Raw genomic sequence first — 24270 nt, 5'->3', positions numbered from 1 at the left:
ATTGTCTGTATATTCTTAAAGATCTTGGAGGAACAGACCTTGTTTTTAATTGAGATTTCTTACATTGGAAATGTTTATTGTTCTCTTTTCAAATTCTATGTACCAAACTTTGTGGGTGATGAAAATTATGGAAAATTATTGTTTTTTAATCCTCTTTTTAAAGGGTTACTACAGCGATTAGCATTAAGCTTTGTATCAGTAGAAACCCGGTAGTATATTCGAATGATCGTGGGACCATAGGGCTGGGATCTCACTCACAGAATGAGCACGGCCGCTCGGGCATTGATAACGGAGCAGTCGGAGCAAAGCAAGTGTTCTCAATGAATTCCTATTTAAGTTAAGCTTCCATAGGTATGAACTGAAAATGCGCCAGACTGGACACGCATCGTGAATAACTGTGAGACTGTGAATGAATGCCAGACGGCCGTGCTCATTTGAGTCTCAGTTTAGAATTAGCGCCAGTTCAGGGGCAGGTTGCTTGAATTGTGGGTTCATTAGCCTTTTATTCTCAATGAAAAACACAACAACAAAACAGTACAATGACAAACTCACTTAAATAGGTGCTTTTACATTTAGCTTTGAACCCAAATCTTGCGCGATCATCTGGTCTGTGAGCTCCTCACTCTCTGATGAATGAGATCTGACTCCTGCTGTGTTTGTGCTGAGACTCTCGTTCGGCTCGTGCTGTATTAGTCAGACACGTTCAGTTTTTAAATGTAGTGTCTGTTCTCTAAATGAACTAAATGATCTTATTAATATAACAATCAAAATGATGTTGGGGTGGTGCCGCGGTGGGCAAGAGATGTAAACGGTGGGAGTGGCCTCGTAGCGCAGCGAGGCAAGTGCATTCTGGGAGTTGTTATCTTTCATCCACATGAGCCAAAAATAAATGTTGTGGCTTTTCACAGTCTAGAAGGCACCAACTTCTAAAATGATTTCACATTTCTACTACATAAATGACCCAATTTAAATACACCAGTGGAGAAGTACCTCTTTAATGTGCTAAACATGTTTTCTTTAACAGCTTGACTGTTTGCTGATTTCTAACCATGACATCTTTGAAAAGGGGAAGTTCAAGCAGACCCTCCGCTATAATAAGAGTTGTGTGGTTTTGACGGGGCATTAAGCCTTCAAGTGTCCGCTGCAAAGAAAGATGATGTATGTGTGCTTATCTGCAAAGGTTGTGGTAGCCTTGGACGAATATTAAGATGGCTTGAGTCCAAGGCGAGTAGATTACCTTATAAGGAATTACTATATGATGATGATGTCACAGCTTCTTAAGGCCGTGCCCCAGGATATGTCCAAGTATAAAAAGCTTTGTACATTGTTCTTTGGGGCCGCGCTTCGGGTGAAGACTTACACGTTGTTTTGTTATTTGTGCCTTTTTGAATTATTGTCTTTGTATTATTCTGAAACTTTTAAAGTAAAAACGGAAACCATTCTGTGGTTATTCACACAAACTTTTCAATTAATTCTCAGAGTGATTTTTTCCTGAAAATATCTTTATTGGTTGTGGTTTAGATATTTATATTAGTAACCTGCCCAGTGCACTGGAACTCAGATTGAGCTGGTTCAAGCACCGCCGAGGACCCTGAAGCAACGCCTGACATCTTTAACCTGCAGGTGAGAACAAATTATGATTGTTAGGTTATGGGGATGTCATAGGATGTTATACCAATACATAACATTATAGTATAAAATGAAAAGACATTTCTTATAAATGTACAGTTTTTAATGAGGCAGCAACATATGATAGCAGACCCCCCCCCCCCCCCCCCCCAAAAAAAGGAGGAAAGGTATCGCGAAGATGACATTTCACCACAGAACATGACTTTACTTGTATAGTATATAATATAATATCATTAATATATCATTTCTATAGGCCTATGCAATTATTTGTAAAACATTATGTAGATCACTTTTACTATTTACATAAGCTGCTTATACTATTTATGTAAACTGCTTTTATTTATATTTCATTGCAACTTTAAACAGGTCTAAGGAGCTGGCAACTAGCCAACCTGAAAAATATGCACATGAAATGAAACTTGTTTAACTCAACATAACATGTCAGTTACAAACTGTACAGCGTGCAATATTGTCATTATGTTTATACTTTATACTTTCGTTTTTTGGGGCACTCTCCCTCTGCCATGGCGCTCCAGTTTCTAGATACACTGAACTGATTAATTCGGTTCGGGGTCGGGAGAAGAGATAAAAGCCCGCCCACACTGACAATTGATTGGTTGATTTACCGAAACAAGCCAATCAGGATACTCTCCGTCTTACAAGCGCTTCATTAGGTGCACACTAGCACACACGCAAGGTCTCTCGCTCTCCCTCTCTCCCGAGCGCGCGTGCACAGTTTGTGTCTCGCATGCGCGCTCTTGCTCGCTCGCTCGCTCTAGATTGCGGGAGAATTTAACTAATTTGTGGGCATCAGGGAGCCGCTATAAATATGCGGGAGACTCCCGGAACTTCCGTGAGACTTGGGATGTCTGTGATAGATATGACAGAACAAGATAGGCTGTTAATAATCTTTTATTACGCAAAAGTATTATAATATGAAAGGCTCCAATGTTTTATAGAGCAGCAAAGCGCTTATGTCAGTGGTTCTCAATCCTGTCCTGGAGCACCCCAGTCCTGCACATTTGGTATATCTCCCTTATCAGACACACATAATTTAGCTCTTGCAGATATTGATGTGTAGTTTATTATATCTATGCAATGGTTTATTAAGCCTTTTCTTGTAACAGTTTTAAATTTCAGTTACCGTGAGCATGAAGAACAATTATAGTGCTCGGGAGAAAGTAACATGATTCAGAAAAACGGCAATAAACTCCAGCAAGATAAAGTCCTTTTATGCAAACCCTCTTCAACTAAAGTATAATAATGGGAACACTGGAGTCTCTTGGAGTGAGTTTCATCGTGTTACTTTAGTGGGGCTTTACAATAGTATGCACAATATCGGACGTCAAGCTGCAGCCGTGGCGGTGATGATGTTTGGTGTGGCGTCGCCACGGCCGAATGAATGAAGCAGAAACACTGACTAACCTTTCTGTACTCAGAGATGTGAATCCCTCATGGAGGATGTTTTACAAGCCTCCTATTCCAATAAAGTGGAGATTTACAGTGGAGAATGCGTCACTGTGCGTTGGCTTTGTTTCTAAATGTAATGATATGGTTTTACCTGAATGTTCTCTCTGTGAGGCTTCTGATGCGGTTTTATTTATTTTGTGAGTGTTCAAGGCTGGTTCTACTTTTTGTACTTTTGGAAAAACTAATTATGAAATTGGGATTTTCTTATACAAATATCCTTTTTATTTTTGGTACAGTAACTGTCAGGATGGTAAAAGAGGAACCAGTTGCAGGAATAACTGTTTATTAAATGACAAAATCAGGAACACAGAAAAGAGAGTCCACGGTCAGAAGAGGAAACAGGGATGATGCCAGCCAGGTACAAGGGAGTAGGCCTACTATGTCGACCCAGCAGGGGGCGTTGGAGAAAGGATTCTCAGAGGGAATGGCAGAGCAGGCCCAAGCTGCAACACTGGAGAGTGGAGGTAGAAATAAGTGCAATCCGAAGACAATGAAGTAGGTGAGTTCACAGATGATCACCTGGTGACGTAACGTCACAATGGCAGAGGGAAGAGAGAGAGATGAGTAAACCTGAAGGGTGGAGGTTGGGTCCTGTCAGTGGATGCTGAAATCCTTTGTGGTAGGCAGGCAGGGAAGATCCAAAAAGGAGGGAGGCCTGCTGGATCTGTAGGGATGGCTGACGCGAAACTGACGTTTTGGCGCTTTGCCGAGATCCCGAAGCGCAGATGTTTCGAAACATTGCTCCGAACTGTGATTCGAAACACCCATGTCACGTGACTATGGCTAAATGAAGCTTCGAAGTGTTTCATCAGGTGGCGCCTGCCGAAACTGCATTGATTAAAGGGGGCGGGAACAAACCACACAGTCACACATCTGTATAAACCTAATTCCACACAAAGTTTAAAAGTGAAGTAAATCCATCTTCACCTCGTGGGTTTTTGTGAGAGGAGAGAGATTTTGTGATAGCAGTGATTTTGTGATATAAGTGAGATTTATAGTGCGCTTTGGTTAGATAGGCTATATTTAGGCTCGATTTAAATTAGATATATTGACTGATCGGTATAGACAGTGACAGATAGGATAGATATAGTGACACATTCATATGTTAGATAGTGACAGATAGCGCAGCATAAGTGAGAGATATAGAATTGTATAGATTCATAGGTGATATATAGATAGATATATTAATAGAATAGATACAAATGGAGGCTCCACATAAGAGATGTCGTACATTTTTTTTTATTGCTGAACAAATAATCATTTACAAACAGCATGGCAATAACAGAACATTTTTGTATTACAAAATACAGATCAGATGCTTGAAAGTACAGTAGAAAAATATATCAGGCAAATCATAATAAAAGAAACAAAAAACATTAAAGGGGCTAGGGTTTTGTTTGAAGATCATATTCTTCTATAATGGAAAAAAGACTGATTGCATTTTCATAACTTTGAGGGCTTTTGTATAATTGTTAAACTCATTATGAAATTAATAAAATCTTGGTTTCACCTTTAAGAACTTGCATTTGTGTAGGCTATGTAAAATTTTCCCAGCATGAGGATGTTGTTAATCAGGAAGTTATCTTTGTTATTGTCCATTACAAGAGATGCCGTACATTCTGGCTTTATTTATTTTATTAATGTTCATTTTTCACGACCACAAGACATGTTAAAAACTGTTGTTTTTTACATGGATCATTGTCAAGGTATTTCAGATCAATACATACAAGTGACCACTAGATGTCACCGTAGAGACGGGTGTCGGATTGATTCGAAGCTTCGAAACAATATGGCACATTTGCTTCAACTGTTTCAGTGCTTCACGAAGCCTCGGTCTGCCCATCACTATGGATCTGGCAGCCAAAGCAGACAGCGGAGCTGGGAGCAAAAAGAAAAGGAGAGGGGAAAAACAAAAACGAAAACTAGCCAGACGGGAGCTCAAAAAAACTAGTTTAGGAAAACAGGGAAAAATAAAGAAATAACAGGAACTCAAGACTAGACTAAGACTCAAGATGAGACTCAAGAAAAACAGGTGTGAGCTATAATGAGATAACAAGGTAACAAGAGGGGCGGAGTAACAATAGACAGAGCACATGGCATGGCAACACAAATAACCAAGTGGACCAGACAAACACAAACAAGCCTAAAGCAGATCAGACCGGCACCCTGACAGTAACAGTCGTGGCGAGAACAGTTTGTGCCTGCCAATTTTTAATGGGCCAAGTTATCAATCCTGAAAACATCAATGTAAAAATGCTGGTCAAGATGTTGATTTGTTGTCTCTTTTTAAATCATTGGTAGAATACAGTATATTTTTGCTATTGAATTTGCATATTAAAAACTGATAATGTACCTTTTTTTAAATGAGGCGTCTGTGTTTTGTATACTAGCTTTGTAATGTTTTGAAAAATTCTGTAAATTAAAAGGCCTTTAAAAGTCAAAGTCTCCCTTTCTCTCTCTCTATCTCTCAGAGGAAGTGCGCATCTCCGTCAAATGAAAGAAACACTCAAAACTCCTCTGAACACACATCGAGAGCTTCAGAAGAACTGAATCTACAGACAACAGAGAAGCTCATTTAATAAGAGAGAAGAATGAAGATCATCTGGACTTTCACTCTGCTGATGATTCCTGGTAAGAATCTGAACTCAGAAGAACCAGAACAGAGATTAAATAATGAACACAAGTCTTTATCCATAACTAATGACCTTTGACATGAATCTCCCTTCAGTGTGTATTAGTGTTGTGTTAAGATGCTGGTTTGTTGTAGGTGTCGTGAGCTCCATAGAAGTGACCGGATATTCAGGAGGCGGAGTCGAAATCTCATGCAAATATGATAAAAGATATAAAGGAAATCAAAAGTATTTTTGTAAAGGACAGTGGACACAAAAGTGCACAGACCAAATCAAGACTAATGAGAAAAATAAATGGGTTGATTCTGGAAGATTCTCTCTGTATGACAACACAAGATCAGCCGTCTTCACTGTGGCCATCAGAAATCTGAGTGAACGGGATTCTGGGATGTACTATTGTGGAGTTGATAGAACGTCAAATATAGATCACTACACTGAAGTGAATCTGAAGGTTATAACCGGTGAGTAACTGAGACTCCACAACATCACGATCCTCAACACTGACTGGAATTACTGCCGTTCACTCGTCTAACTCATAACTCACGCCATCAATAACCTTTTTATCTCCTGATGGAAGATTTACACTCATCATCTGGACTTGAGTTCATAAATGTTGTAGCAAAGTGAAGATAAATGTGTTTATATTGAGAACAAAATGACAAATGATCTGTGTTTGTGTTGAACAGATCAACCAATCAGGACCGTGAGAGGATATTCAGGAGGAAACATCATCATAAACTTCAAATATGAGAAGAAACACATGAACCATGAGAAATACATCTGTAAATCTGGAGAATGTTTTCCTGTAATAAACACTAACAGAGCCTCAGAATGGGAACATGACAGACGATTCTCCGTTCATGAGGGCAGATCTGCAGGACTCTTACGTGTGTTTATCAGAGAGCTGAATGAGAACGACTCTGGAGAATATAAGATTATAGTCAAAGTTTCTAAAGACTACAGTTTCTTCTCTGAGTTTAGCCTGAACATTGAGAAGGGTGAGCCGCTTTCAGTCATTATGAGGTGAATCCATGAATATATCTGGTCATTCTAACATTACTGCGCTTTATTTGGATCTGAAACAGATGATTGTGTGAAGAGCATCAGTCTATCAGCGGCTGCAGGAGGATCTGTGAACATCAGCTGCAAATACCCACAATCCCACAGCAGTGATGTGAAGTTTCTCTGCCGGAGATCTGGAGCTGATCTCTGTGCTGAAGAGACGTCTGTGAATGAGAGCAGAAGATGGAGTGAGGGAAAGATCCAGCTGTATGATGACAGAGAAGAGCGGCTCCTGACGGGAAGCATCAGTCATGTGACTGAACAACATTCAGAATACTGGTGTGGAGTTCAGTCTGATGGAGGACACAAGAGCTTCATCACACGAGTCCTGATCAACCTCACAGGTGCGGAGGCTTTTCTCACTGATATTAATCATAAGGTAGTATAACATCTCTTCAGCAGATCACTGTGTGTTATTTATCAGGATGCTTGAAGCTGATTCTATAAGCAGGTTTAACCACAGGGTTATTTTTAATTTAGATGTTCGGTCTGTTTAACAGCAAAACCACAAACCACAGTTCGTATGATTGTCATTCTACAGCAGTGTGTGAACGCAGGACTGAGATCTGGATGCAGTTTTTAGTTCTGTGTGTGTTAATCTCGTATCACTGCAGTGTTTAGTGTGCTCATCTGGACACAGGATAGTTAACTGCAGTTTAAGGGAGCTCGTCAGTGACACTGCTGTACTGTATTATTCAGTGTGAAATCACAGGCGTTATTCACAGAAACTCACTTCTGTGTATCAGCAACTTGAATTCTGGGTAATGAATGTGTGAAAGCCATCAGAAACATCTCTTCACCATTAGAGAATGATGTCAAGTTCTGGGTGTGAAAAAGGTATAATTTAGAAATGTATTTTTTTATTTTTATATACAAAATTCTCAGAGACATCACCACCACCACCATCATCACCACCACCATCATCATCATCATCATCATCATCATCATCATCATCATCATCATCATCATCATCAGCTTCTTCTACATCACTGGCGTCTCTGAACACACCCGCAGGTGATTTTGCTGAAATGCAAACATGTGATCAGTGGGTCGAGCTTGTGAGGGGGCATATATTAGATTTAATACATCTTAAATAGTTCATATGTATAAAAATAAATAGCAATAATAACCCATTGCATACTGAGTTGAGTCTGCATTTTGGTGGTTCGTTATTGAATGCAAAAACTCCCTAAATAATAAATAAATAAATAAATGAATAAATAAATAAATACATAAATATTAAAAAGTAAAATACATACGATTCCACTGAGGGGATTGTATGTGAACCCAGGTGCAGTTTAATATTTAAACGAAGCGTGAACAAATACAAAATAAAGACTAGATTGATCTTAAATAGAAACATGAAATAAACATAAACCTGGACTAAGCATGGACTCACCCACAGAGCTACAGGGAACAATACATGACAAACTGACAAGGTAATCATGAGGACTGAAGCTGCGCTCAGCCGAGTAGAACTGAATCAGTTCCTGTGGGAGGTTGAGCTTCCTCAGCTGACGAAGGAAGTACAGTCTCTGCTGGGCCTTTTTCACAATGGAGTCAATGTGATTGTCCCACTTCAGGTCCTGAGAGATGGTAGTGCCCAGGAACCTGAATGACTCCACTGCTTCCACAGTGCTGTTCATGATGGGCTGTTCCTTCTGAAGTCCACTATCACCTCCACCGTTTTGAGTGTGTTGAGCTCAAGGTTGTTATAACTGCACCAGACAGCCAGCTGTTCAACCTCCAGTCTGTAAGCAGACTCGTCCCCGTTTTGGATGAGGCCGATGACAGTGGTGTCGTCTGCAGATCTCAGGAGCTTCACAGAGGGGTCTTTAGAAGTGCAGTCATTGGTGTACAGGGAGAAGAGCAGTGGGGAGAGAACACACCCCTGGGGGACGCCAGTGCTGGGAGTGAGAGTCCTGGATGTAAGTTTCCCCAGTCTCACTCGCTGCTGACGATCTGTCAGGAAGCTGGAGATCCACTGACAGATTGAGGATGGCATGGAGAGCTGGGTCAGTTTAGCTGAGAGAAGATCAGGCATGATGGTATTGAAGGCCGAACTGAAGTCCACAAATAAGATCCTTGCATAAGTCCCAGGTCTGTGGAGATGTTGCAGGATATAATGCTGTCCCATGTTGACTGCATCATCCACAGACCTGTTTGCTCTGTAGGCAAACTGAAGAGGATCCAGCAAGGGTCCAGTGATGTCCTTCAGGTGGGCCAGAACCAGTCTTTCAAACGACTTCATGACCACAGACGTGAGAGCGACAGGTCTGTAGTCATTAAGTCCAGTGATTTTGTTTTTTTTTGGGGACGGGAAGGATAGTGGAGCATTTGAAGCAGCAGGGAACTTCACACTGCTCCAATGATCTGTTGAAGATCTGCGTGAAGACTGGGGCCAGTTGGTCAGCGCAGGCTTTCAAACAAGCAGATGAGATGCCGCCTGGGCCTGAAGCTTTCCTAGTCTTCTGTTTTTTGAAGACTCGGCTCACATCCTCCACACAGACCTTAAGCTCCGGTTGGATGGCGGGGGAGAGGGGGTGCAGGAGGTGATGAGGGACATGTGAATTGCAGATCAGAGCGGGTGTGTGGTGTGAGACTGGGCTTTTCAAACCTGCAGTAGAATGCATTCAGATGCTCAGCCAGTTGTTGATTCTCTACAGATCGGGGGGATGTGACTTGTAGTTGGTGATGTTCCTCAGGCCTGTCCAGACTGAGGCCGGGTCGTTGGCAGTAAAATGGTTTCTCAGCTTTTCAGAGTAGCTTCTTTTAGCATCTCTGATCTCCTTTGTCAGTTTGTTTCTGGCCTGGTTATGCAAGACTTTATCCCCAGTTCTGTAAGCATCCTCTTTGGCATGACGGAGCTGTTTGAGTTTCCCAGTAAACCATGGTTTATCATTAGTGAATGATAAGAATGTCCTACATAATCCTCTGCTGTGCGATTGCCTTGACAGAGACGCAAGAGGCGAACTGCTGGGGTCATTTTATCAGTCGTGTATTCTGTAACGATTCCTTTGAGGCGTGTTTATAGTAACCCAAGTGCAGTTTATTATTTAAACAATACGTGAACAAATACACAATAAAGACTAGACTTGATCTTGAATAGAAACATGAACATAAACCTGGACTAAGCATGGACTCACCCACAGAGCTACAGGGAACAATACACGACAAACTGACAAGGCAAACATGAGGAATATTTATACAGAGACCAGTGGAACACATGACTATGACAACCAATGAACAACCAGAACTCATAACCACATGACAAGACAATGAGCCAATCAGACCAGGACACACCCACAAAGGGAATCACATGGCAAACAGGAAGCATGACAGTGAGAATACAAAATAAAAGATATGAAAACATAAACAAAACCAACCGTGACATAAATATACAAAGAAATCAAATAAAATAAGTGTTTGTACTTTTATTTCCTTATTTATGTATAATTGCATTTTCACACATTTGTTTATACATGTATTTATGTCTACATTGGTTTATTTCCACATTTATTCATGTATACACTTATTTATTTGTCTTTGTCTGTATGGTGTATAAATAATATGCAAAATAAATAAATAAATGTATAAATAAATAAATAAATGAAAAAAGAAATGTGGAAAAATACAATTATACATAAGGAAATAAATGAATACACACTTTTTACATTTCTTTGTCTATTTTATGTATGTATGTATTTATTTATTTATTTATTATTTTGTCCGTTTTTTTTACACACTTGCTGTTATATATAGTTCAAAAAGTCTATTTAGGACAAACTAGCTGTACATTCGGTCATATACAAACACTTTTATGTATGGGAATGGTATATTTTGAGTTTTGATATTTGGGATATGGTCATTGGGCTAACCCTGAAGATCCAGTATCATGTCTGGTCAGTCCTCCTCCACACGTCCAGCTGCGCCCATGATCTGATCTGATGTTTATCTCACAGTGATCAGACTCTCTGATTATTTCTCCTGTGTTTTCAGGCTCTTCTCTGATCGTCTCTCTGGTTCTGCTTCTTCTGGTTCTGATCATCGCTGGACTCTCGTTACTGTTTCTCTGTAAGAAGCGTCAGTCTCCAGGTAAAACTCATTCTGAACTCCTTCAGATGCACAAACTCTCCATTTATACTGAGTTTAAAACAGAGAGATCTCTTGATCTGTTCTCCCACTTTCTGACGCCACCTATAGGCTGCAACGAGACATGAGCAAAATACAGACACTTGATGATGTGTGAGAACATTACACAAGACATCAGTGTTGAATTGAGATGTACAGTAATGTCATTCATTTAGGATGCTTGTGTTTGACAGGCGCTGATTCGTCATCTCACACTGGACCAGGCAAACATGAAGTGGTGAGTCCAGTTACTGTATCAAATATTGATTTTTATTCATAATGATATTAATGTCTAATGATGATCTTCAGAGCTGTAAATAATTCTTCTGTCTCTCCTCAGGTTTCTCACACTGGTTGTGATTACGAGGAGATTAAAGCCCAATTACCCACAAACCCCTCTGATTCCTCTGACTTCCTATACGCCACTGCCCAATTACCCACAAACCCCTCTGATTCCTCTGACTTCCTATACGCCACTGCCCAATTACCCACAAACCCCTCTGATTCCTCTGACGTCCTATACGCCACTGCCCAATTACCCACAAACCCCTCTGACTGCGTTTACGCTACGGTTCAGAAAGCCGCTGGAGACTCTCAGTGCTGCATCACTTCTGCTGAGGATCTGAATTACGCAGTGGTGAATTTCCACAAGCAATCGGACTGTCCTGCAAGTGCCAGTGTCAGGAATAATCAGGATTACAGTGAATACGCTGCTGTAAATCATCTCTCTGCTTGAGAATATCAATGAGTTTGTGTTCGTCTTCTTCAGTGATGCTCCTTTGCCTTTTATTTTATAATACAATGTTAGCGTGACAACGTTTCTTCATGAAGATGTGGATTTTGTGAAACTTGATTTCTTAATGTCTGGTAATTGTGTTGGAAGATACACTATATTGTCAAAGGTGTTGTGACGCCTGCCTTCAGATGCACATGAGCTTTAATGCCATCCCATTCTTAATCCGTAGGGTTTAATATGGAGTCGCCCACCCTTTGCAGCTCTAACAGCTTCAGCTCTTTTGAGAAGGCTTTCCACGAGGTTTAGGAGTGTGTTTATGGGAATTTTTGACCATTCTTCTAGAAGCTTTTTCTAGTCCTGTTCCTCCACACCAAACTCGCTCATCCATGTCTTTATGGAGCGACGCTTTGTGCACTGGTCAGTCATGCTGGGACAGGAAGGGGCCGTCCCCAAACTGTTCCCACAAAGTTGGGAGCATGAAATTGTCCAAAATGTCTTGGTGAAGCATTAAGAGTTCCTTTCATTGGAACTAAGGGGCCAAGCCCAACCCCTCAAAAACAACCCCACCCCATAATAATCCCCCCTCCACTAAAGTTTGGAGGTCTGGAGCTACTGAAGTTGGCAACTTCGCACTGTGACCCTCAGCATGCGCTGACCCCGCTCTATGATTTTACGTGGTCTATCACTTCGTGGCTGAGTTGCTGTTGTTCCCAATCTCTTCCACTTTGTTATAACACCACTAACAGTTGAGCGTGGAATATTTAGTATAATATTTGGCCTTATTGCACAGGTGTCCACCGATCACGGCCCCACGCTTGAGTTCTCTGAGCTCCTGAGAGCGGCCCATTCTCTCACTAATGTGTGTAGAAGCGAACACACACACACACACACACACACACACACACACACACACACACACACACACACACACACACACACACACACACACACACACACACACACACACACACACACACACACACACACACACACACACTCCTGAGAGCGGCCCATTCTCTCACTGATGTGTGTAGAAGCGTCTGCAGGCCTAGTGCTTGATTTATACACCTGTGGCCATGAAGGGATTTAACACTTGAACTCTTGGAGGGGCGGCACAATACTTTTGTGAATTTGGTGTGTGTGTGTTATTTTTTTAAATGTATTGAGCATCTTTTTAATGAGGCAACAGTATATGATTGATACGACAGAAGACTTTAATAATCTTTCAGTGCTCAAAACCATGCAAATTTAATATAATACTAAGTAAAGTATTATAAATTTACATACATGTTTTTAAAAAATGCAAATATAAAAATCTTTGCAGGATGCTGGTGACCGCTAAAACGCGGCATTACAGTCTGTGGTGAAAAACGTCCGTTAGTGGAGAAACTGTGCGTCAGGTAGGACTATAGAGCTCCGGAGGTCACGTGACCCATTCTGTTTACAACACCATTTTGGCAGGCAGGACCAGCTGGCACCAGCATGAGTTTCAAGGCAACAGAGTTCACTTCGTCACTTTAATTCAAAAGACATAGACTTTTACATAGCGAAACTTAATATATATTAAACATAACAGATCCCTTTAATGTTCCCGGGGTGCTTTTCACATGTATGGATAAAGGAACGGATGGCTTTCCAGTCAGGACAAGTTACAACTAGCCTAGTGTTGACGTAAATGGCCACTAAATTACAACTTATGCACTCCTAAATATTTTTGCGTTGCACCCTTTAAACTTAGTTGAAGCCTAAATTTATGTATAAACTAAATATTTATTTAAATATCTTGAGTAACATTAACTGATAGATTAGCAGGCAGACTGAACTGCATCAATACGCTCTTGTGTTACATTACAGACTTCGGGTGCGTCTCAATCAGCTCCTGGTTCAGTAGTCAGGGCACTGATCAGGGAGTCAGCCCATTGACTTATGTCCTGATCAGTGCCCTGACTACTGAACCAGGAGCTGATTGAGACGCACCCTTCAATTCTTTACACATATATGATAATGCTGACGTATAGGCCTACATGAGCTTACATTTTAAGAGAGAAAACATGTAAATAGATTAATGTTATATGTTCGCGGTTAACACGAACACTCGCCGCTGTGTGCATCTGTCCCATCGGTCCGTGTGGTGCATGTCAAATAAAATCAGTCATAATCAATAAATGTAATTTCTTATTTTTGTTTCAGTATTTATTTATTGATTCTTATTTTAGTTTCAAATAGCCTTTCTTGAGGTTATTTATATATAAAAGCACTTATGTTATTCACGATAAAGTATCGTATATAATGGGAACATATTTTTATCATTAGGTAACTTAGTCCTTCAGACTGACAGAAAGTCTGGACTCTATCTGTATCTTTTTCTTTTTCTGAGAACAGTTATAAGGCTCAACGGGGCTAATGGCGCATTGACTTTATTCTCTTTTAAACCACTAGATGGCACAAACATCAGCTCAGCACTTTTCTAACAACCGCTTTTGATGATGAACGTGGAAATTTGGCTGATCCTTGACACGATCGCCGACAGTTGATCCTGCAGTAATTTGATCTACTATTTAATGTTTGAAGCAAAACTCTTCCCATGAGTTGTCGTCGAGTCTTGTCTCTGCTTCCAAAGAAAGGAGACCTGGGACTTCTCAAAAACTGGAGATCAGTGTCTTTGCTTTGTTCTGATCATAAAATCTTTTCCAGATGTTTATCAAATAGACTTGAACACTGTTTAGACTTATTGGTTCATATATTGTATACCTGAAGATCTATTGGACAATCTTTTATTATTACGAGATAAATAGGAGTTCTGTCTCTAGATCAAGAAAAAGCCTTTGATCGAGTTGTTCACGAATATCTTTTTAATGTGTTAAAGTATTTGTGTGTTTTGACAGATTTATATCGTACATTCAGTACGATAGACAATATTCATTGTAATATTTCTGTTATGGTCAGAGCAGGTGGTGGATTAAATGAACCGATACTTGTGTCGAGAGGCATTAGACAAGGGCGTCCACTTTCCAGCAATTATAGTTTGGTTATTGAACCTTTGATGTTCAGACTGAGGAGGAATCTTCAAATTTTCTTTTTAAAGTATTTCAGCGTGTGATGATATTACAGTCTTAAATCAAACTATTGGAATATGAAGAAGCCTCTTCTGCTGGAGTTATTGCTCTAAAGTGAAGGGTTTATTATTGGGAAGGTACTGGGTTTCCTCAATAGTGAAGACAGGACGGATTGAAAACATAAGGAGTTATTTTGGGGAACGACCGCTTTCAAAAGAGAAACTGTGAGGCTCTGCTGGAGAATGTGTCTCTAAACGGCTGAAATGGAAATGGCTTTTGCCACAGTTGTCCAATAGGAGGAGAGCTCTGGTGGTCAATAATCTCACTGCATCGATGTTGAGGCACAGGACTATAGCTATGGAGCCACCTGAGGAACTTATTTCTAATATACAAAGGACATTTGATAATGTTTTCAGAGTGGATAGCTCTGGATCTGTGTGGCTGCACTTTATTTCCCAGTTCAAGAGGGCGGTCAAGACTTGGGCATTTTTGAAGCGGGACTTGGACTTGATAGAAAGCAGTTTTTAATTAAATTAGAGGAAGTAAGTCTGTCAGAGCCGCTACACTTTCATAGGTCTGTGCTGCAGACATGGAGAAGTGTTTTTAGAGTAAAGCGAGACATGGAGGATCACAGACATTGGGCTCCGTTGTTTTTCAGCCCAATGATCCAGACTAGACTCCTGTCCTGTGTGAGTGTGAGGAGATGAGGAATGGCGTTCAGATACTTGGATATCTCTTGGATGAGAGATAAAGATGTGTGTAAGAGAGCAATATATTCAATTCAGTTAAAATCACACATCGAGATTCATTGAAGAGGCAAAAAGCTTCTAGATGGCCAGAACTGTCTGGTGCGGGACGGGTGGAGGATCCTGTATAAACCCCTGTAGAGAAGTGAACTGCTGATCTAATGGAGGATTATTGACGGGCCAAAGCTACAGATGGACATGTGACACACCTGAATCCAGCAAGAGTAGAGGAATGACAGCAGAAGATCGAGAACATTTGTGTTTAAGCTGTAACAGATTACGAGACTTTCTTAATGTACTTAACATGGTTTAGAAGATCTAATGAGGAATTTTCTAAAAAAAGTGGTTTATTGGGGGAATGAAATCGTTTTTCTATGAGGAGGAAAATGTGTTTATTAAATTATCTGACTGGAAAAGTTAGACTGGCAATGTGGAAAACAAGAAAGAACAAAGATCTACAACTCGCTACACTAGATCCTGAAATTATGTTTAGACGTTTGGTCGAGAGAAGACTGAGAGAGAGCATTGAATTCTGATGGCTTTGCGTCCTTGACTGCGTGCCACGGGTGCACATGTTTCTCAGATGAGACCGTGTCAGTGGAAGATTTAGTTGCTGTTGGTAATGCAGTCGGTGTGTTGAACATCTTGTCTGCATCGAGAATGAACAAGGCAGTTGTTATTTTTCTGAGGGAAACGTCTATGGTTGATGATTTGGTTGAACATGGATTATCTGTGAGATGCATTCATTACGATTTTGCTGCTGTCTAACCGTACTTCATACTTCTTGCCTAGGAAAAAGGTAAAGTGGATCGAGAGCTCTCTTGCGGTAAAGCAAAGTGCATAAAAGAAAAGGTTTGAGTCAAGGCAGTGACTGGCTCAGCACGGAAATCACTCATCCTTTATACCCTTTTAGAATCACATGAGCAATGCCAAGTTCCTCTTTTTGCTACCAAACTCAGATATGGGTCTCGGGCCAACTATAAAATTAGAAATCTATGCATGAGTGGTTTCCACACCCTAGGGGCCAAAGTACAGTTTAGCGTAGGTCTCGACCATACGTGATGGACGGAAACTTTAAGACTCTTTGCTCATATCTGCAGAAAGTCAAGTACAAAAGAACAAAAGGTCAACATAAGTCAACAGTGCAGTATAGATACATCATGAAAATAAAAACACTTATTAAAAGAAACAAATCAGAAAAGCATAATCATTTTTTTTCTCTTTTTGGTCACACCAAATGGGAAAGATTATACAATCTTTATCACTGCTGATTCAATCAAATGTTTAAGTTGCAGGAAACAGGGCCATGTGAGACAATCGTATCCTTTAAATACAGAGGCTGAAAAGGAGAAGGAGAGTAATTCAGTAACGGAACAGGTGAATAGTGCTGTAGATAATAACATTGCAGAAAGTACTGATAATGTACAGCAAGATGAAGCTGCAGCTTTATCTAACAGTGGTGAGGCTCTAATGTGCTTGCACAAGACTGTCCCACTGAAGGCACGGATAGTGTTTCCGTCATTAATACATGTACATGGAGATGTGAAAGTTGATGAAGAGCTCATTGTTGCTGGGGTAGTTATTGATTCAAAATACCCAGAAAAACAAAGTGAGCCCGAAAACTTGCAGGTACAAAGCAGCAGGTGTGATATACTCTGAACAGGCATAACTTTATGACCACCTTCCTAATAATGTGTTGGTCCCCCTTTTGCTGACCCGTCGAGGCATGGACTCCACTAGATCCCTGAAGGTGTGGTGTGGTATCAGGCACCAAGATGTTAGCAGCAGATCCATTAAGTCCTGTAAGTTGTGAGGCGGGGCCTCCATGGATCGGACTTGTTTGTTCAGCACATCCCACAGATGCTCGATTGGATTGAGATCTGGGGAAATTGGAGGCCAAGTCAACACCTCAAACTTGTTGCGCTCCTCAAACCATTTCTGAACCATTTTTGTAAAAGAAGACGTGATTCATCAGACCAGGCCACCTTCTTCCATTGCTCCATGATCCACTGTTCACCACTATTCCTTCATTGGAGCACTTTTGATAGAGACTGACCACTGCAGACCGGGAACACCCTACAAGAGCTGCAGTTTTGGAGAAGCACTGACCCAGTTGTCTAGCCATCACAATTTGGCCCTTGTCAAACTCGCTCAAATCCTTACGCTTGCACATTTTGCCTGCTTCTTACACATCAACTTTGAGGACAAAATGTTCACTTGCTGCCTAATATATCCCACCCACTAACAGGAGATGAAGAGATCATCAGTGTTATTCACTTCAGCTGTCTTTCTTCTGAGTGACTTACTACAATTATCAAAGAAGGACAAGATGGATCTTGAGAGCCCTTTGACGATGGCTGAACTTTCGAGAGCTGTCCAGGAGTTAATCCCGGAAAGTCACCTGGTTTGGACAGTCTTTCAGCTGAGTTTTATAAGGCTTTTTGGAACTTAATTGGCCAGGACTTGTATGATGTTTTTGTGGAAAGTAGTGAAAGAGAGACCTTTCCTCTAAGCTGTTGGAGAGCGGTTTTAACTTTGATCCCCAAAAAGGAGACCTTGGTTGCTTAAAGAACTGGAGCCCTGTCTCCTTGATCTGTGTGATGATCTTTAAATCTTTTCAAAAGCCTTTACCAACAGACTGAAGAACTCTATAGACACTGTTATTCACAACAATCAGTCTTACTGTATCCCTAACCAAACAATATTTGACAACTTTTTTTGGTTAGAGACATCATTAGAGTGGCAAAAAGACATAACCTGGAAATCGGCCTTCTCTCTTTGGACCAAGAAAAGGCCTTTGATAGAGTGGACCACTCTAATTTATTTAAGACTCTTGAGGCTCTTAGATTTGGTCATCATTTTGTGTCTTTTATTAAGTTAATGTATAGTGATATTTATAGCATGTTAAGAGTAAATGGTACATTAACAAGGCCCTATTCAGTGATGAGGAATAAGACAAGGGTGTCCTCTGTCAGGTTTACTCTATGCTATCTCTATTGAGCCTTTTTTAAGTCTACAGAGAAAAAGACTGTGTTATTGTTGTTCCTGGCTGCCCTGAAGTTCCCCAATTAAAATACATAGCATATGCAGATGATGTAACTCTGATAATAAGGAATTCAAATGATATTGATAATATAATTTCATGTATGAATATTTTTCAGAAAGCTCTGCATACAAATTGGGGAAAATTTACTTCTTTGTTGATTAGAGACTGGCATAGTACAGGACCTCCTAATTTGCCAACGCAGTGTAAATGGGTCCAGGATGGTTTAAAAGTTCTTGGCATTTATTTTGAAGCTGACCAGTACGTAGAGAAGAACTGGGGAGGAGTGGTTGACCGGGTCATTGGTAGAATTCAAAAGTGGAAGTGGATTCTCCCACAGCTCTCATATAGAGGAGATGCCTGGTGATTAATAATCTGGAAGCTTCAATGCTTTGGCATAAGGTGACAGTGTTAGATAAAGAACTGCTTTTAAAGGTTCAAAAGGCATTTGTTGATTTCTTTTGGAATGGCCATCACTGGCTCTATCTTCCTGTTGTAGAGGGAGGTCAAGGCGTTATTGAATCAAAAACTGAAGCAATGAGACTACAAACATTGCAAAAACTGCTGTAGTGCTCTGATGGTATGCCATGGATTGATTATTGTCTGTATATTCTTAAAGATCTTGGAGGAACAGACCTTGTTTTTAATTGAGAAGTCTTACATTGGAAATGTTTATTGTTCTCTTTTCAAATTCTATGTATCAAACTTTGTGGGTGATGAAAATTATGGAAAATTATTGTTTTTTAATCCTCTTTTTAAAGGGTTCTCAAAAATTCTCAAGAGTGGGTGATGAAAATTATGGGTATACTTTTTAAAGGGTAACTACAGCGATTAGCATTAAGCTTTGTATCAGTAGAAACCCGGTAGTATATTCGAATGATCGTGGGACCATAGGGCTGGGATCTCACTCACAGAATGAGCACAGCCACTCGGGCATTGATAACGGAGCAGTCGGAGCAAAGCAAGTGTTCTCAATGAATTCCTATTTAAGTTAAGCTTCCATAGGTATGAACTGAAAATGCGCCAGACTGGACACGCATCGTGAATAACTGTGAGACTGTGAATGAATGCCAGACGGCCGTGCTCATTTGAGTCTCAGTTTAGAATTAGCGCCAGTTCAGGGGCAGGTTGCTTGAATTGTGGGTTCATTAGCCTTTTATTCTCAATGAAAAACACAACAACAAAACAGTACAATGACAAACTCACTTAAATAGGTGCTTTTACATTTAGCTTTGAACCCAAATCTTGCGCGATCATCTGGTCTGTGAGCTCCTCACTCTCTGATGAATGAGATCTGACTCTTGCTGTGTTTGTGCTGAGACTCTCGTTCGGCTCGTGCTGTATTAGTCAGACACGTTCAGTTTTTAAATGTAGTGTCTGTTCTCTAAATGAATTAAATGATCTTATTAATATAACAATCAAAATGATGTTGGGGTGGTGCCGCGGTGGGCAAGAGATGTAACTGGTGGGAGTGGCCTCGTAGCGCAGCGAGGCAAGTGCATTCTGGGAGTTGTTATCTTTCATCCACATGAGCCAAAAATAAATGTTGTGGCTTTTCACAGTCTAGAAGGCACCAACTTCTAAAATGATTTCACATTTCTACTACATAAATGACCCAATTTAAATACACCAGTGGAGAAGTACCTCTTTAATGTGCTAAACATGTTTTCTTTAACAGCTTGACTGTTTGCTGATTTCTAACCATGACATCTTTGAAAAGGGGAAGTTTAAACTGACCCTCCGCTATAATAAGAGTTGTGTGGTTTTGACGGGGACATTAAGCCTTCAAGTGTCCGCTGCAAAGAAAGATGATGTATGTGTGCTTGTTGCAAAGGTTGTGGTAGCCTTGGACGAATATTAAGATGGCTTGAGTCCAAGGCGAGTAGATTACCTTATAAGGAATTACTATATGATGATGATGTCACAGCTTCTTAAGGCCGCGCCCCAGGATATGTCCAAGTATAAAAAGCTTTGTACATTGTTCTTTGGGGCCGCGCTTCGGGTGAAGACTTACACGTTGTTTTGTTATTTGTGCCTTTTTGAATTATTGTCTTTGTATTATTCTGAAACTTTTAAAGTAAAAACGGAAACCATTCTGTGGTTATTCACACAAACTTTTCAATTAATTCTCAGAGTGATTTTTTCCTGAAAATATCTTTATTGGTTGTGGTTTAGATATTTATATTAGTAACCTGCCCAGTGCACTGGAACTCAGATTGAGCTGGTTCAAGCACCGCCGAGGACCCTGAAGCAACGCCTGACATCTTTAACCTGCAGGTGAGAACAAATTATGATTGTTAGGTTATGGGGATGTTATAGGATGTTATACCAATACATAACATTATAGTATAAAATGAAAAGACATTTCTTATAAATGTACAGTTTTTAATGAGGCAGCAACATATGATAGCAGACCCCCCCCCCCCTTCAAAAAAAGGAGGAAAGGTATCGCGAAGATGACATTTCACCACAGAACATGACTTTACTTGTATAGTATATAATATAATATCATTAATATATCATTTCTATAGGCCTATGCAATTATTTGTAAAACATTATGTAGATCACTTTTACTATTTACATAAGCTGCTTATACTATTTATGTAAACTGCTTTTATTTATATTTCATTGCAACTTTAAACAGGTCTAAGGAGTTGGCAACTAGCCAACCTGAAAAATATGCACATGAAATGAAACTTGTTTAACTCAACATGTCAGTTACAAACTGTACAGCGTGCAATATTGTCATTATGTTTATACTTTATACTTTCGTTTTTTGGGGCACTCTCCCTCTGCCATGGCGCTCCAGTTTCTAGATACACTGAACTGATTAATTCGGTTCGGGATTGGGAGAAGAGATAAAAGCCCGCCCACACTGACAATTGATTGGTTGATTTACCGAAACAAGCCAATCAGGACGCTCTCCGTCTTACATGCGCTTCATTAAGGTGCACACTAGCACACACACGCAAGGTCTCTCGCTCTCTCTCCCTCTCTCCCGTGCGCGCGTGCACAGTTTGTGTCTCGCATGCGCGCTCTTGCTCGCTCGCTCGCTCTAGATTGCGGGAGAATTTAACTAATTTGTGGGCATCAGGGAGCCGCTATAAATATGCGGGAGACTCCTGGAACTTCCGTGAGACTTGGGATGTCTGTGATAGATATGACAGAACAAGATAGGCTGTTAATAATCTTTTATTACGCAAAAGTATTATAATATGAAAGGCTCCAATGTTTTATAGAGCAGCAAAGCGCTTATGTCAGTGGTTCTCAATCCTGTCCTGGAGCACCCTAGTCCTGCACATTTGGTATATCTCCCTTATCAGACACACACAATTTAGCTCTTGCAGATATTGATGTGTAGTTTATTATATCTATGCAGGCACGTGCAGAGGGGGGGGCTTTGGGTGCTCGAGCCCCTGCCCTTTTTCAAAATGAATGAAAAGTGCCCCTCTCAGACAAATATCAATGATAATATCGTGGTCAATAAAACTAAATAAATGTGATTATTATAACATGACATTGATGACAATGTATACAATAGTAACGAACGGCTCAAAAGTCGGACAATTTCTGTTGAGGCGTTGCCATAACGCGTTGCTATGGGTTGCGTGCGTTTTGATTGACAGCTGATTTTCCTCTGTTCGGAAGCGGCTCTCGAGCCAAATATGGTCCTTTCAGAGAGTATGTGGCCTTACGGGAAAAATGTAAACCAATATTTTTTTTCAACCATAATCAGAGCTAATGTGTTGATTTAATTACAAATCTATATATTATATATTTTAAAGTATTACACAATTCACCAATGCCCGTTTGTCATGTATATACACCAACCAATCTGGCAAAGCAAGTTCAAATTCCATTGGGCATGTGAAGTGGAGCGGTAACTTTCTGTTCTTATTCATAAATCGGTTGAAAACTACATGGACAGACGAACTAATGTTTCGGGCTTTCGGTAGGGTGCGCGCGTGTACCGAACGGTTATGAATGTAATCTATAACAGTTAACAGTCGGCTTGTTTAAAGCGCGGAACACACTTCAATCCGAGTTCCCACACGAACATATTAAGTATTCAGTCCATTTTATCACGAAATTCAAACGATAAATGCCGTTTTAAAGCTCTATTATGTGACGTGACAGATAGACGCGTATCAGTTCAACTTCAAGAGGCAGCGCGCGGCGCGCGAGTGAACGCGATCATCTCTTCCTAAAGAAATGAATATATCTAAAGGTATGTTGAGGATACATTACAACTTACTGAAACGTATCATATGTTGTGTAATCGCTCCATCGGTGTTTCAACCGCGGAAAGACAATAAAACAGCTTGTAAACAAACAATGTCATGTAGAATCACATTTACCTCAGAAGTCATTCAGTGTCCACAGCTGTGAGTTCACTAGAGATTAACTCTTTCACTGAATACATGCACTATATTAGCCTATATATTCGTTATATTAGCCTATATATATTCATTATATACCACTTAGCCTCTTAGTGATGTCTTGTTTATTTAATGCATGTTTAAATAAACCTGTCATGAAAATTACAGCCACTAAATGATTATATTTCAACAAATAAATCAAAAAATAATAATAATTAGATTTACATATTAATGCAAAAACTGCTTTATGTGAAGCTTATGAGTGTTGATTATTATATCTAAAAATAAATAGCAAATGAATTTAGGCTAATAGTTTGGGCTCTGTTGTTAATCTTTAATAGCAATATGTAAGGGCTCCCTATATAGTTTACAGCATTATCTTTAAGAAACTTTTAGTTATAATTGAATTCATTTAAGGACAGACAATTTTTTTTTTATTAAACCACTGTTGAATAAAAATTAATAAAACGCAATTTTGTAAAACGTGACTTCAAAACCGAGATACGTACCGAACCGTCAGTTTTGTGTACCGTTACACCCCTAATATATATATATATATTTACATATTGCCCCTTTTTTACATTTGAGCCCCTGCCTCTGAAGAACTCTCTGCACGGCCCTGTATCTATGCAATGGTTTATTAAGGCTTTTCTTGTAACAGTTTTAAATTTCAGTTACCGTGAGCATGAAGAACAATTATAGTGCTCGGGAGAAAATAACATGATTCAGAAAAACGGCAATAAACTCCAGCAAGATAAAGTCCTTTTATGCAAACCCTCTTCAACTAAAGTTTAATAATGGGAACACTGGAGTCTCTTGGAGTGAGTTTCATCGTGTTACTTTAGTGGGGCTTTACAATAGTATGCACAATATCAGATGTCAAGCTGCAGCCGTGGCGGTGATGATGTTTGGTGTGGCGTCGCCACGGCCGAATGAATGAAGCAGAAACTTCTGACTAACCTTTCTGTACTCAGAGATGTGAATCCCTCATGGAGGATGTTTTACAAGCCTCCTCTTCCAATAAAGTGGAGATTTACAGTGGAGAATGCGTCACTGTGCGTTGGCTTTGTTTCTAAATGTAATGATATGGTTTTACCTGAATGTTCTCTCTGTGAGGCTTCTGATGCGGTTTTATTTATTTTGTGAGTGTTCAAGGCTGGTTCCACTTTTTGTACTTTTGGAAAAACTAATTATGAAATTGGGATTTTCTTATACAAATATCCTTTTTATTTTTGGTACAGTAACTGTCAGGATGGTAAAAGAGGAACCAGTTGCAGGAATAACTGTTTATTAAATGACAAAAGCAGACAAAATCAGGAACACAGAAAAGAGAGTCCACGGTCAGAAGAGGAAACAGGGATGATGCCAGCCAGGTACAAGGGAGTACT

General features: G+C 40.1%; 1 protein-coding gene across 1 annotated transcript; it reads left to right on the top strand.

Annotated features, from left to right (window-relative positions):
• The first annotated feature begins 1335 nt into the window (after positions 1-1335).
• Positions 1336-12342, top strand: LOC307135616 (polymeric immunoglobulin receptor-like). The gene is made up of 9 exons (XM_079832189.1): positions 1336-1623; positions 5571-5730; positions 5867-6190; positions 6416-6727; positions 6815-7135; positions 7677-7805; positions 10791-10886; positions 11117-11160; positions 11263-12342. The coding sequence occupies exons 2-9, from the start codon at positions 5691-5693 to the stop codon at positions 11656-11658; spliced, it is 1662 nt and encodes a 553-aa protein (XP_079688315.1). The 5' UTR covers positions 1336-1623; positions 5571-5690; the 3' UTR covers positions 11659-12342.
• Positions 12343-24270: the final 11928 nt, after the last annotated feature.

The sequence above is a fragment of the Gobio gobio genome (genome assembly GCF_949357685.1).
Source record: "Gobio gobio genome assembly, chromosome: 12".
NCBI classification, from domain to species: Eukaryota; Metazoa; Chordata; class Actinopteri; order Cypriniformes; family Gobionidae; genus Gobio; species Gobio gobio.
This window is presented reverse-complemented; position numbering and strand designations above follow the sequence as displayed.

Excerpts from the sequence above, each read along its gene's own strand:
- LOC307135616 (XM_079832189.1), top strand. The coding sequence starts at position 5,691 with ATGAAGATCATCTGGACTTTCACTCTGCTGATGATTCCTG. Across the intron at positions 5,731-5,866 it reads CACTCTGCTGATGATTCCTG|GTGTCGTGAGCTCCATAGAA; the intron begins GTAAGAATCTGA and ends GGTTTGTTGTAG. Across the intron at positions 11,161-11,262 it reads GACCAGGCAAACATGAAGTG|GTTTCTCACACTGGTTGTGA; the intron begins GTGAGTCCAGTT and ends GTCTCTCCTCAG.